We start from the raw sequence: 14,616 nt of genomic DNA, 5'->3' as shown, positions 1-14,616 counted from the left end.
ATGCTGACTTTGACCCTGCAAAGGCTCCAGGTTCCCATTAACCCAGTCCCAAACATCCCTCCAACATCTCCCAAGAGCTCCTCTGGTGTACCAAGCCACAGGGGCCATGTCTCCTTGGGCCCATGGCTTGTCAACACCAGAAGCCACAGCACATCCTTGTCCAGGAGGAAAGGAAACAGCCAACTTAGCCATCAAAGGTCTTCTGCAGCCAAGCCTCGGGAACTGGAGGGCAGCTCCATTTCTAAGGGAGAACTGATAGTGCTGTAGGCATGTGGGGGGAGGGGGTAGAAACGCTGCAAATGGGAAGCAGAGTGGTAATCAGGAGCATATGTGTAGGTGCTTGGAGCATCCCAGGTGCTACAGAAGTGCTAAGTGTTATTACTATGGCCAGGAAACTGGCTGTGAAAACCAACTGTACTCCACATCCTCTTTCTCTGTACCTTCTCCAGGGTCTGCACCCCAGACTCCCCATCGAACTCAGGAAAAGAGGAACCAGCCTGGAAGTGCCTTTGTCTGCACCCTGTGATCAGACAGGAGAGGAGCAGAGAGGGACCAAGACTCAAATGGAGCATCAGGTCTGGTCCACCTGTGGCCAAGAAGATTTTATGTCCTGTCAGAGTCTGGTGCTGTCCCTCAACACATGCTGAGTGCTGTTGCAGCACAGAAGGATGTTTCCATATGTGAGACTCGTTTTGTGGCCACCCTGCCCAAAGTAATCTATCTCATGAGCTCCTGGTCCCTTGAGGGCCATTCCCTTGTGACAGCACTGAGCTGATTTCTGCTTCACCTTGTGTCTCTCTAGGATGCTCCACTTGGTTCCCCAGCCAGGGTTTGCTGCTATGGAGCAGGGCATGGGGCAGTGCTGAGCCTTCCCCGCTGGCAGGATACAGCCCACCAACAAGCCACTTTGGTTTGGAGTAGCCAAAATATGAGATCCCCCACTGAGTCCCTGAGCATCCCTGTTCCTGGCTATAAATCCCTTCCAAGGAGGAGTCTTCAGAGTGAGGGGCTGAAATGATCCACAAGCTGCAGCCACCCCCCCACCCCCTCCCCGAGAGGAATTGCTCTCACACAAATGAAATGTGTGTAATTAATGGGCAGGGGGCTGGACAGGTCTGAGATGAAAGCGTTTCCTGGACTTGTCCTTCATTTGCATGGTATCAGAAGCTGTTCAGAAGGTGTGACTTTTCCCACAGGGAGCCCTCAGTTCGGTGGCACAATAAAGCCAGAATTTCTTACCCAGAATTAATTAAAGGAGGGGGAGGGGGATGGCAGGGAAATGTTTGAAAGCTGAGCCTGATGCAATAAACAAACAGCCCAGTCGTCCTTCCCCAGCTAGAGCCTGCTTAAGGGAGCCTGGGCAAGCCCCAGCCCTGCTACAGCATCCTGCAGCCCACCCAGCTCAGCGGGCACCCATATCTAAGCAGACCTCGTGGAAAAGTTGTAAACTGAGAGGAGGGGTGGGAGCAGAGACAGCATGTGCCAAAATGTTTGGGGTTTGGTTGAAAAAGCAGGGGTGCAGCCCCTGCTCAGACAGCACATGCCCCTTTTCTTGCCACTTCAATTTGTTGCTGCCTGCTCTGTTTCTCTGCCATAGAATCACAGAATGGTTTGGATTGGAAGGGACTTTAAAGGTCTTCTAGTTCCAAGTGCCCTGCCATGGACCAGGATGCTTTGCACTAGATCCAATTGCTCACAGCCCCATCGAACCCAGCCTTGATCACTGCCAGGGATGGAGCACCCACAGCTTCTCTGCACAACCACAGCAGCATTTCATCTGAAAACAGCTCATTCTCCTGCCTGGTGCTGCCCTGGCATGTCCATCCCACATTTACTTCTTACCCTGTGTTAGCTGGCTGGACCAGATGTGCCTCCCCATGATCTGGCAAGGCAGAGTCTCCCAAACATTGCCCAGCTCCAGCCCTGTCACTGTGCCTGGGTGGCACCGGGTGGTGAAGCCCTGTCCAGGCAGGGACGGGCACACACCACTGCTTGGAGCTCAGGATGGGCCATCATCCCTGCTCCAACAGCCAGAGCAGCAAGGCTCCTCTCCTGCTTCATCTGCCACCTCGCTCCAGCCAGCTGGTGGCAGTGAGGGGCTGCAGGGTGACACTGGGAATGGTGGCATTAGCCACGGCATATGCCCACCACGATGACTTTGCTAGCTCAAAGCAGGGGCTTCTGCCCAAAACACCCCCTCTAACAGCACGAGTTAACAAGGTAAACACCCATCCCCAAAGCCCCTCATCCTCAGCCCTCTCCTGCATCCAGCCCCATCTCAGCACCCTGCAGTCCCCAGGGCCCTTGGATGGCTGTGATTCTCAAGCTCAGTTCACACACCTGCTGATGAAGAAGGAAAAAGGACAAGTCCCAGATTCCTGGGTTGATGATTGACCCTATGCATTCAAATAGCAGCCAGAGTTCCTGTAACTGTGGAGGAACACCAGGGACTGTCCCCACCTCCCTACATGGGTAGTGGGAGCCACCAGCCCTGGGGACCATGTAGACATCACCTGCAGGGGCCAGGAAGAGCATGAGCTCCTCCAGACTTATCAAGGACTAAGTGGTATCAGTGCAGAGACAGGATATGAGGAACCATTAATTAATTAATTAATTCACTTACTCATTAACTTACTAGAATTGGGGTCTTTAATCTTCCAAGCAACGGTGAAACAACCTTTGTTGACTAGGAGCTAAAGTCAGACAAACTCAAACAATAAACAAGGTCTCAAGCTGTAGTGCTCCATGGCCACCCAAAAGCCCTTCAATGAAAAGTGGCTGACAAACCACAGACCAAGTGAGCTGGGGATGCCTTCCCAGAGGCCAGGCTTGGCTGCCTTTCACCGTGGTAGAAAAGACAGCAGGATTTGGGGGCTCGTGTGGTACAGAGCTGCGCAGGGCTACAGGAGTGTCCATACCCACCTCAAACTCCAGGGTGCTGCCTGCTCACTGCTCCAGCTCTTGGCTGCATCCCCCGATGGCAGGGATGGGGGAACAGCCTTTATGGAGGCTGAGCACCCACAGCATGCCCTTCTCTGCCATAGCTGAGGCATTTGTAACAAGACAGGAGACATGGAGCCAGTCCTGTGCCTCTGCTACCTGTACCTGGGAGCAGGCACCTGGCACCAATTCACTCCTGTTCACAAAGCCATTAGGAAAAGCAGTTAGACAAATTAAAGGAAGAAAAGCAACCATTAAGGACTATCAAACACCATCTCTGCCTGGGGAAAGACCAGGAGCAATTCACTTTTAATTCCTGTTGTCTGTAAACCACAACAAAGTCTGCCCCCACTGTCATCCTCAAGCTTCAGCAGCCCTTGGGTCCCTCCTGGAGCAGACAGACAAAAGCAATCCATGCAGTCCTGTGGCTTAAGCAACATCCCTGATCTACCTCCATGATGCAGCAGCAATGCTCAGGTGCAGAGCAAGGCCAAGTGCTCAGCCCTTCTTTTCCCTCCTTGAAATTATTGACAAATACTGCCAGCTCAGCCCAGGCTCGGCCTCACCCACAGATCAGTCTCAGAATGAGCACGAAGTGATGCCACAGGCACCCCACCAGCGTTGCAGCACACCCAGGGCTGGCACCAGTGATGGTGAGATGCACCTTGCAGGGCTGCTGCACTTGTGCAGTTTAACTTATTTCACAGTTTTATTCTGGCACGCTTCCACACCTTAGAACCATTCCATATCTGAACCCCATGTCAGCTCCTGTAAGCAAGACCCAGCACTGCAGCAGGGTTGAGTATTCTCTGAAGGAAGGGATGCAACAGCCCATTTTGCACAGCCCACAAGCTCTTCTGGGAAACAGAGGAGCAAATACCAGCTTTCTCTTGGAAAGTTTCATCCTGTCCTTGAAAGCAGTGGCCAAGGCTCCATTGCACAGTGTCCCCGTTCAAGCTGCAGTGGGCTTTGCTCCTGCATGTCAAGAAGGTGGCATCTGCACATTAAATCTGGAATTTGCTGCAAGGAAAACCATGATTTCCATAAGACTTGGGGCAGTCTCCCACTTTCCATAGCTGTTCCCCTGGGAAAGAAGTTGCACCAAGCAGCAGCCTCAGCCCCATCCTGCACCTCACTGCCATCCTCTTTCATCCCTCTCCAGTATGTCTGTCCAGCCCCAGCCCCTCCCTGGAAAGCATCAGGCTCAGTTAGACTAATACAAACTTTTAATGCACATATTAAATAAATATTTCAATCATTTCATATTCAATTTGTACACAACTGAAACAAAACAAAAATCCTCAAGGTAACAGGAAAACCTCAAACAATCAAAAAAGATTGGATGAAAAGTCACCCCTGGTTCTGGCTCCTATCCAGTGTCTTTGTTTGCCCTCCCTGTGAAGAATAATTGGTTTAACCCTTTGGAGAGAGTCACAGTCCCAGGGCAGCATGTGCAGAGCAGAGCTGGCTGAGGATGTTCACTAAAGAGATTAAATGTTTCCTTTGGTGTTTTTTTTTTTTTCCTTCTAAATATAAAATTGGGCTTCTGTCAATACAGAAATTTTGAAAGAAACCCCCTCCCTTCCTCGGGAGGAGCAAGGGTGGCAGTATTTCTGGTCAAAGAAGAAACCTGTAAGAGATGGTTGGCAATGGAAGCACCAACTATTATGACAAGATACTGAATATCACAACAAAACAGCCTGAAATGGCTCCACAATAATTTGTAAACTTTGTTTAATTTTATGGATTAAAACTTGCATCTCATAAAAAAATATAGACAGAAAAAAATATCAGGTTTTGGTGAGAAGTTCACATTTTCCACATGGGGAAAAAATAATACCAGTTATCAGCCCGCTCCACAGCAGCTGTACCTTAGTACTTTAAAACAAACCAAATGCCAAGGATGCTCCCATGGGTAAGAGGTACCAAGTCAGTTCAGGACTTTCTCTGGGGAATCCATCACCCCTGTCCCCTCCTGAGAAAAAAAGTAAGTTGAGAGTTGTGAAGCCAGCAGCATTCTCAGAAAGATGCAACTTCCAGCAACCCCTTGCTCAGCCAAAGAAGTAGGCACATCCAAGAAAGAAAGCATCCAGTGGTCCTCACCCCAGGTGTCACAGTCAGCCCCCATTGGCAGTGTCCCCACATGACCCAGGCTGCAAAAACCACCTAGGAGGCCTCCAACCACCTCCAAAATAAATCCTCTCCTCTTAGCTGTTTTCCAGCTTCTCCATCTTCTCCAGCAAGCATTGCATTAGTTCAGTTCATTTAAGTAGGACATTGCTTCCAGATTTGGATTTCTATGATTTTTTGTTTGTTTGAAACATGATTTTTAAACTCCTTTCCCCCTAGAGCTACAAAAAAAAAAAAAATACAAAATAAAGCACAACCCCAAATAGACTAGAACATTTCTAAGTGAAGGGCTCTTCTCCCTTCACCAGTCTTTGAATGTTTCATTACTTTTAAAGCTGGAGTACAAAAATAGAGCCTCTCTCATTTTTTTCCTATTTTTTTTCTTTTTGTAAAAACCAAACACCCCCCCAAAAGTACCAACAACTAGAGCAGGTAATTTTTTTTTATCCTCCCCCCCTCCCTTTTTTTTTTTTGTTTTCTTTAATACCCATGTGGGAAAGTCTCTACATATAGTCCACCAAGCTCAGAGGAGCATCCTCCAGGAGAGATGCAGGCAGAGGAGGCAGGGGCAGGCACATCAAGGGCCCGCTCTGGAGCTGGAGTTTCTAGTCCTTTTACTTCTCCGGTTGAAGGGGTAGTTGAGGAACTCAAAGCGTCTGTGGGGCTCGGTGGTCTGGTGGCCCTTGGGAAGCCTCTTCATGAAATGCACCTCCCGCTGGTGCTGCCGGGTCTTGGAGCCCTTGCGGGGGCGGCCCTTGCGGGTGAAGGCCATGTACCAGCCCTCGTACTTGGCGTTCTGCAGCGCCGTGTAGTTGTTCTCCAGCACGATCTCCGTGAAGACGCAGTCCTTGCCTTTGCCGTTGCTCTGAGAAGGGGACAGGAGCAGGGATTTAAGTAAAAGGCACTTTCTCAGAGGGCTGCTTCTCACTGCCCCACCCTGCACTGACTGCCGGCGCAGCAGGGTTGCAGAGCTTGTGGGCAACCAAAGGCTCATTTCTGCCACAAGTCAGAATTGCCCGAAATGTGCTTTTCCTTAACAAGCTGCAGGGAGAAGGCAGTGTGACACAATACTGCTCATTGCTGCTTATGTACCCAGCCTTAACTTCCACCACATCCACAGGGGAACTTGTGCCTCCATCTGTGCCTGGATGTAACCATAAGCAAACTCTCCGTACCAATTCACCCACCCATCCTGTCCCCCGGGGTCTTTAATATAGGAGGGGTATCAAGGAGCATTGATTGGCAGGAGAAGTGACATGAGGACAGTGGTGGGGGGAGCGTGGAGTAGCCAGGAACTGAGCTCCCCCCATTATGGGCAGTAGCAGGACTAGAGAGGGACCCACATCGTGCAGCCCCCAGGAAGCAGCTGCAGTGGAAAATCCTTGCAGATAATCGCTGTTCTGGAGGGATTTTGCATGTCCAGCACCCCCCCCCCCCCCCCCACCATGAGAAGGGGCATCAAGGCACAGAAGCTGCATGACAAACCAGCGGGTGGTGGGGTCTGGCCTTGGGGCCAGCCCCATGGAGCATCTTAACATTCCTGGCACTTGTACCATGTAATCGTGGAGAATAGACCAGCAATCCGCCTATTTGTTCGGAGAGATAGAAGGAATGTGCCACACACGGCACCCGCCCACCTCTCTTGCTCCCCCTCAGGCTGCAGGATGGCTTGTCCCCCTGCCCCTAAAAGGCAGAGCTCCTCTCCTGGCAGTCCCCACTCGAGTCCCCGGCAGTTCCCTGCCCTGCCATACCCTTGCACCCTACCTTGCCAATCAGCTTCCCCTTCTTGTTCATGCAGATGTAGAAACCTGTGGCTGCCCCCTTGATACGCACGCGGCTCCCAAAGGTGTCTGTCTCCACGATGAGCTTGGCTGGGGAGAGCAGCAGGGGGAGAGAGGGAGGGAGGTCAGAGGGGATGTGGGACAGGGCTGGCACAGGTATGGAGACCCCAGCAATGCACCCTGATGCTGGGCACTGCAGGCACATGATCTCTGGTAACTGGGCCAGAGAGCCCTAAAATCAGCACACGAGGTTAAGATACAGCCTGTCCCCCTCCCCCTTAACTTGCCCCTATGTCTCTGCATGACCTTGGACACGTCCCTTTGCCACCTTAAGCTGTGCTGGACAGGGAGTAGCTCTGTTTTACCCAGCTCCACAGGGCTCAGTGGTTCAGGTGTCACAGGGGTGTCCCAGACAGAGGCAGGGCAGTGAGCAGGGCACACGCTGGTTGGCAGATAAGAAGGGTCCTGCCCTGCAAACTGGGTGTGCCTGTGGGCACCTTCTGGAAGCACAGTGTGCTGCCAGCTGTCCCCAGCCCAGGGGACACTGCTCCGTGTCCCTCTGCCAGGCCAGGGCTGCAGGAGGAGCAGTGACTTTGCAGCTGGCAGGGGAGGCGTGAAGGGTACAGCCACCCTTTTAATGCCTTTCACCTTTGCACGAGTCGAGAGGGCATATTGATTTGGTCTCAGTTTTTTAATGGAGGCATCGATCGACTTCCGAAGGAGCTATGCAAATTGCTGGGTCGATGGGCCGCCTATAAATAGACCTGTCACCTTCCCTCCCTGCCTTCACCCTGGGAACCCAAGCCCCAAAGCCCATCCATTCCCAGGAAAGGGGGAGGATGGGGACAGGACGTCCTTCTTCCCGCTCCTGCAGCTGCTGTCCCCCAGAGCAGCCCCGATGGGAATGGTGGCTACCTGTTTGCACCTCAAAAGGTCTGTGCTATGCCAAGCACCAAAGAATTCCCCACAATGCTAAAAAGCCAGCTGTGACTGTCCCATCAGCTCTTGTCCAGCATCAGCCCATAGTACTGTAAGTGCTATCCAACCAGGCATTTAGAGGACAGGCCACAAAGGTTCCAAGCCTACACTCTTATTATGGGCTTAAGTTCATTGATGCCTTATTTATCCTCTCCGATTCCTGCACAAGGGATATTCAGTTTCTCAGGACTGCAGCTGACTGCATGCAGCTCGCACATCTCTACCCCAGGATGCTCAGCCTCCAGCGAGCCCCAGCGAGGGCAGCGATGTGGCTCTGGAGTGAGAGGCTCTGCAGAAGGATGAACAGCAGAAGGTAGGTGCACACACAAGTTAAACTGAGCCTAAATTACACTCTGGGCTAGGGGCAAATGGCCTTTCCATCTCTGCAGTGCCTCGCATCCCTTTTTATGACGGATGCTACTGAGGTCAATGGCACCAAGGGTGGGGACAGCAAGCAGACAGAACTGGCAGCTGCTGAGCTGACCAATGGAAAAGTCATCCCCAAATTTTCTGGGGACAACTGATTTGGTGCTGTTAGACAGGCCAAGCTTGATGGGCATGCAGGCACCCCCCTCCTGTCAAAATCACCCTGCAGCATCTCTTGTCCCCAGGCTACCCTGCACTCACATCCCCCTACTCCTAGGCAGGCACAGATTGAACTCGGAGACAAGAAACTTGGGAAGAGCGAACTCCAGGCTGTGCTGATCAATGCCCAGAGCCTGACAAGCACCTAGCATCCCCAAAAATCACCCACGGGAGCGATGGCACTCTGCAAACAAAGCACTGAGACAGTGACCCCCTATTTATCTATATTGGGGAAAGGGGTGGAATTGATCTTGGAGGCAGTAAAAGGTTTGAGGAGAATTGATTTTTCTCTCTGAGAGATAGAAAGAGCTGGGAGGGAGGGAGGAAGGGAGGCATGAAGAGGGAAAGAGGGAGGGAGTGGGGAGGCCTTGGCCCCAGTGAGCACAAAACCCTGCTTTAAAGATGCACATTGCTTCTCTTTTGGACTTTTCTCTTCTTTTTTTTTTTTTCCCAAAGGGCAGCTGTGATTTACAGCTACCAGACGGGTTTGCTGCCCTGCACGAGTCCAGCCCATGTGTCACTCCAGATCTCTTATCCACAGAGGATGAAGACAACCTGGCCCCAGGGACTTGCACCCCTAGACCCTTGCAGGCAGCTCACGAACCTTCTAAACTCCAGCCCCAACCCACAGACAAAAACCAGCAAGAGGGCAGAGGGCTGTGCTGGTGTCTCCAACCACTCGTGGGGTCGAGTCCAAGCTGCAGCTGGCAGTGGTTTTCTTGGTGGCAGGCACAGCCTGGGAGGGACAAGCTGAGCTGCACCAGCCACCCGCCTTCCCTTAGAATTAAAAAAAGTCAATCAAATATTGACAATTAAGACAAATAACTGAAAACACCAGACTCGATGTTAAGTCGGCTGTAAAAATGTCAGCGTGGGGAAAGGGGTCATCTGCAAAAATAAATCAACCCCTTTTACACGCCCACCCCCAAAAATGAGACAAAAAAAAAAAAAAAGCAGAAAGAAGGGCTTGGGGAGGGGGGATCTTTGCTACAAAAGTGGATTTCTAAATAACATTTGGGGGGATTCCTTTTTTTTTCCCCTTCCTCTTTTGGGGAGTGGGGGAGGCTTAACGTTTTCAACTCTATTCTTTCATTTAAGTGACAGATTTATCCCAGTAAAATTATGTTTCATGCTCAAACTTTGAAGGGAAAGTGGCTACGTAAATGCTGAAAAAATGCAGCGAGACACACTTGATCCCCCAACTGGACTGCGAAGAGGAGAAAGTATTCAGGAAATGTTAAAAAAGGTGAAAGTAAGAAGCGTTTTAATAGTTCTTCCAGACATGGGGGCCTCCCTAGAGATTCATACAGAACAATCCTGAACCTCTATTTTAACATTTACAGACTTGCAACTCTTTTAAAACTTTACATCTGAAAAACTGCTTGTTCTCTTTCTGGTTTAGATCAGTCTTCATTTTCCTCCTTAGCTCTTCAAATGCTTAACCTTTTTTTATTACATTTTAATAGAGTTTTTCAAGCCACCACCAGTCCCCTCCTTCTGGCCGTATTTAAACCTGGTTGTTATTTAAATATGCACTAACAGTTTTTTAAAATCCAGGCGTTAGAGGTCTAAAACAAGATGGGATTTTCTTTTTTTTGCTTCAGAAATTAGCTACTGCCCTTTCAAGTTAGAGCTGCTCCAGGATGGGAATAATTAATTTGCAAGATTAATTCTAGATGTATGAAACATCACATGTAACCTGCACTGTGCTTGTACTGATAATATCCAGCGTGGAATTTTCAGCCAAAGCAAAATGAAGAAATAGCTCTCAAAAACCAGAAAGGTAATGAAAAAAAAATTGTTTATACTAATCTACCCAAGGAAGAAAGGGAAATTGCAGATAATGCCAAAGAAAAACAGTTGTGATACCTATGTGCAACACACAGGAACACAGGCACTTCCCTGGGTGCAGGACCAGGCCTCCCACAGCCGGCCCCGCGGCCGTGCCGGGGCTCGCTGGCCCCACTGACCCCTGCGCTGCATTTGACCATCCCAGCATGTCAGTAGCTCACACGAGCAAAGTATTTGGGCCTCGAGAGTCCCCAGCAGAGGGACTGGACCGGTCCCCTTGCCCCAGAGAAAGTGGAGGTTTTAAGGAATGGGTGCCAGGGTGATGCAGAGAGGCCACGGCAGAGCGCAGGCTTTCACGCTTGCAGAGTCTCTGCTTTGTCTCTGGAGACACCGCAGCATCTTTGCCTGCGGCCGACTGCCTCACTGACCCTTTGCTCATGATTTTTTTTTTGAGAAGGAAGGGATGGGATAGGAAAATGCCACTTTAGACAGTCCTAGATCAGGGAAGGCTTCCAAAGCAGTCATTCCCTTTCTCCTCCCCACCTCTTCTTTTTCAAATTTATTTTCCATTTCTGCTTCAAAAGAAAGTCTCAGGGATTCCCATCCCTGCAAAGACCCGGAATGAAATGTCTGATGATGCTCAGGATGCTGCACACCCAGCCCTCTGAGTCAGGTGCAAACCAAGAATTAAAAGGAAAGAAGCAGAGCCTATCCTTCAAGAACTGGTCCCCTCCCTTGGCACAGGGAACCTGCCCTTACCTTGAATCACACAGCTGCTGATTACTGACCCCTATGTTCTCCTTTTACAAGCCCCCACAAGCCGAACGATTTTAACGATTTCTGGCTAACAAACAGGACGGAAATCATCAATCGCCACGCTGGGCTGCGAACACCTCCCCAGCTCCCCCCTCGCCTGCCCACATCGTGTGTCCTTACCGTGCACATCCCCATCCTCTGCCATCGCATTGATTTTCTTGTTGTCCAAGATCTGCACATGTTTCCCGCTGGTCCGGCTGTACAGCTGGTAGGTACGGACAAGCCGCCGGCTGAGCTGATCTGTCACCAGGCTCTGCTCCCTCACATGCTGTGTAAAATTAGGTGGGGACTGAACAGTTACCTTTAGGAAATTAAAAAATATACAACACACCATTATAATCTCTACTCCTCAGCGGGGCAAGCGGGCTGAGCTGAGATCGCTGGCCTCCAGCTGGGCTTTACGGGAGGCCGGGAGCCAGGACCGCGGCGGTGCCTCCTGTGCCATCAAAGCCTCTCCAGGAGAAGGAGCATTAAGCTCGGGGACACAGTGACCAGAGCCCTATACAGAGCTGTGCCCTCTCCACACCCGCTCTGAACAGAGGTGCTGGTAGCTCAGGAGTAGAACAGGGCTTGGTAACCCCAGAGGCCCTTCCAGGACTCAGTGGGTCCTGACTGGGACTGGGGTACCTTGAGACGGGCATCAAGGCTGGAAGCTGGAGGGGATCAAGGTGGGACATACAGGATGGCACTTCGTTACCCTCTCAAGGGGCTGATGCTTTCATCCCACACCTCTCTAACCTCTGCAGGAGCATACTACTGCTCCAGCTGCCTCAGGCACACACCCCCAACAGTTTCAACAGCTGCCTGTCCTACTCTGGGTCTCAGGCTCTCTATTATTATAATAAGTACCCCACTTACTAAGCTCTTCAAACACAAAGTTCACAGAGATGGTAGAATTATGAGGCATAAGAATTACAAGAAAACCATGCCCTAGTGCAGGTATTTAGTGGTATAACCACCCAAGGATACCAACACGCTCCCCATGCAAACATAGCTCTCATCCCCAGTCAGCTGTTTGCTGCCAGCACGGCGTCGTCCCCAGCCCCAGCACACCAAGCCCTTTAGTCCCGGAGCTGCAGCTGAGCCCATCCTCTTCAGACCCGACACTGCTGCTCCTGGGCTTTAAATGATTTTCATGAGCGGCCAAACCTGCTCCCCCCTCAGCCCAGGCTCACAAGCTGGCACAGAAGTCTTTTTCCCCCCTCGTCTCAAATCCCTCTTTTAAGTCTGGAAAGTTTCGCTGCTCCCTGACATTTATAAAGATGTATTCTGAGCAAATGTTAGGAGATCGCTCCTTTCAACATCAGAAGGCTGGGGCTACCCCCCACCACCCCCACGTCAAATGGGAAGATTTCCTCCTGTCTTAAACAACAACAGAAAACCACAATAAAAGCAAAAGCCGCTGCTCTCCCAAAGCCAGCTTTATAGAGATATCTCCCCTTGACAATGTCATCTCTCTCCCTCTGCTTCTGCCTGTGCATGTGTGTTTCCTATAGAAGGGTTTTGGATAATGCAGCAGGATTCTCTCCCCAGCTCTGATGAGGGTACCATGTGGAGAAGAGGTCATTAGCCATGCTGCTATTTGGTCTCCATCTCATACTCCAAAATATTACAGCTATGTTTTTATACAACTGCACAATCCCAGTGCTCCGTTCCGTTCAGTTTTCAGCTGGAAACTCCATTTTTTTTCCTCCCCCTGCAAGCTTCCAGGAAAATAACAATTTTTAAAAGTAGCTTAAAGGGCATTTTAAACAAAGCTTCTGCACCTGTAATCTCAGGGGGAAGGGGGGCTTCACCCCGGTTTGGAGGCTCACCGCTCCCAGCGACGCGTGCCTGCTGGTATGCGGGTGTTGCACAAGCTCTGCCCGGGATGTTTAATCTATTCATGTCACTTCTGTCTCTGCCGATACAAACCAGCGATGCTGAAGTCTGACACTTCTAAGATGAATCAAAACCTGCACTTTTTACTAAGGTTTTTGCAGGGTTTCTTTTCCTTTTTAAAATTCTGATTTACTTTTTTGGATGAAGCAATGTAGGGGGGAAAAAAAACGGAGCAGAGGGATGAGGGTATCCACAGCGTAATTAGGGGTCCCGGGAACGGGAATTAAAGCTGCTTTAAGATAACCCTGCGTATTTCCTTGAAATCCCGGTACTCTGCCTCACAGCCGTAGTCCCCCGCGCCTTATTTTGCGTCCCGTCCTCGGCTCCGGCTTTTTACACCCAGGCAACTTTTGTCTCCTGGGTTTTAAACTGCTCCTCTTCCCCGTCTCCCTTCCAGCCGAGCCGCTCGGCGGCGGCGGGGCACCCCCCGTCCCCGCGGGGCGAACAAAGCCGGGCAGCCCAGCGGGCACTTACCTGGGCTTGCAGGCAGAGGACGAACAAGTGCATTAACCTGGGAGGGGGAAAAGCGGGAGAGAGGTGTGAGCCGGGGGGGCTGCGGGCGCGGGGCGGGAGGGCTGTGGCTGCCGGTACTCACACGTAGCTGAAGAGCGAAGAGCAGGGGTCCATCGCGGCGCCGGTGCGGGGCCGGGGGCCCGACGGCGGTGCGGAGCGCCCGGGGGCGCGGCGCTGTCTCAGCTCCTCGGTTCCTCTCGCCCTGCCGGCACGTCCTCGCCCCAAAGAAAGGAGGGCACAAGCGGCTACAGAGGGGAAAGGCCCGGCGGCTCCACCGCCCGACCAGCCCCCGGGGCGCTCGGCCGGCGGCCCCTGCCGCGGGGAGCCCCCCGCCCCGCTGCCTCCGCAGAGGGCGAAGCCGACCCGCAACCCCGACGGCGGGGGCGGGCGCGGCCGGGGGGCGGCAGCCGCCACGGGGGAAGCCCGGCGGGACCCCGGCTCCCCTCCCGGTCCCGGCGGTACCTGCCGAAGCGAAGCGAGCAGCGGGCCAGGTGTCGCCGGGGCTTGGGGCTGCCGCTAAGGGCCGGGCTCCGCGGCCAGCGGTCGGCGGGACTCCCTCCTCACCTCGTGCCTCAGTTTCCCCATCCGTAAAACAGGGTTTAAGGGCTCGGAGGGTGGGTCGGGGACGCGGTTCCCCCCGCTGGGGGTTCGCCGCTCCGCGGGCGCGTTGTGGATTGGGAGCGGGCGGGCGAGCCCTCCCGGGACGTGCCAGACATTAAAAGGATTACCGGAGGAGGGGGATGGAGGGGGCCGGAGTTTCGAGAAGGAGTGAGGCTGAGCAAATTCCGCAACCGTGGTGGGGAGCGGGACACCCCCGATTTCTTCGCGAGCATCCCCGCCGGGGCTTACCTTGTAGAGCGGGCGGGCGCCCTCAGGGCCGGCGCTGCGGGGCCATGGGGCCGGGCGGCGGCGGGACGGGGCTCAGCCCCGCAGCCCGGGCAGGGCCGCCGAGGGCTGCATTGTTCCGGCGAGCCCCGGCCCTCCCGGCCCCGCCACCTGTTGCGCACCGGGGCGGGGGCTGCGGCGGGGCTGCGGCGGGCGGCCCCCGGGGCCGGTACCTGGCCGGGGCCGGCGCCGCCTGCTCGGCGCTGAGTGACAGCTGCTAATTTGCCGGCCGTGCCCCGCTGCCGGTCCCCGCGCTCCCCGCGCCCTCCTTTATCTTATCAGAGCCCATAATTACAATTGCTATTTTGCTTCCTCG

The 14,616-nt window shown here is 52.8% G+C and overlaps 1 protein-coding gene across 2 annotated transcripts; it reads right to left on the bottom strand.

Moving 5' to 3' along the window:
* Window positions 1-4,148: 4,148 nt before the first annotated feature.
* FGF8 (fibroblast growth factor 8) lies at window positions 4,149-14,404 on the bottom strand. Of its 2 annotated transcripts, none has more exons than XM_021536239.3 (6): window positions 14,265-14,404; window positions 13,498-13,630; window positions 13,377-13,413; window positions 11,142-11,322; window positions 6,835-6,941; window positions 4,149-5,935 (listed from the first exon to the last, which is right to left on the bottom strand). In XM_021536239.3, the coding sequence occupies exons 2-6, from the start codon at window positions 13,527-13,529 to the stop codon at window positions 5,648-5,650; spliced, it is 645 nt and encodes a 214-aa protein (XP_021391914.1). In that variant the 5' UTR covers window positions 13,530-13,630; window positions 14,265-14,404; the 3' UTR covers window positions 4,149-5,647. The 2 variants fall into 2 exon arrangements, with proteins under 2 accessions (XP_021391914.1, XP_085438811.1); XM_085582685.1 differs by having other exon boundaries at window positions 11,142-11,289.
* Window positions 14,405-14,616: the final 212 nt, after the last annotated feature.

This window comes from Lonchura striata, chromosome 6 (assembly GCF_050655825.1).
Source record: "Lonchura striata isolate lonStrDom1 chromosome 6, ASM5065582v1, whole genome shotgun sequence".
Classification (NCBI taxonomy): domain Eukaryota; kingdom Metazoa; phylum Chordata; class Aves; order Passeriformes; family Estrildidae; genus Lonchura; species Lonchura striata.
The sequence above is the reverse complement of the archived record's forward strand: the minus strand, read 5'-3'. Positions and strand labels throughout refer to the sequence as shown.

Bases quoted from the DNA above. Each gene is read 5' to 3' on its own strand.
- FGF8 (XM_021536239.3), bottom strand. From the start codon at position 13,529: ATGGACCCCTGCTCTTCGCTCTTCAGCTACGT. The intron at 13,414-13,497 runs GTGAGTACCGGC...TCCCCCTCCCAG, and splicing joins TCTTCGCTCTTCAGCTACGT to GTTAATGCACTTGTTCGTCC. The intron at 5,936-6,834 runs GTAGGGTGCAAG...TCCCCTTCTCAG, and splicing joins AGGGGAAGCTGATTGGCAAG to AGCAACGGCAAAGGCAAGGA.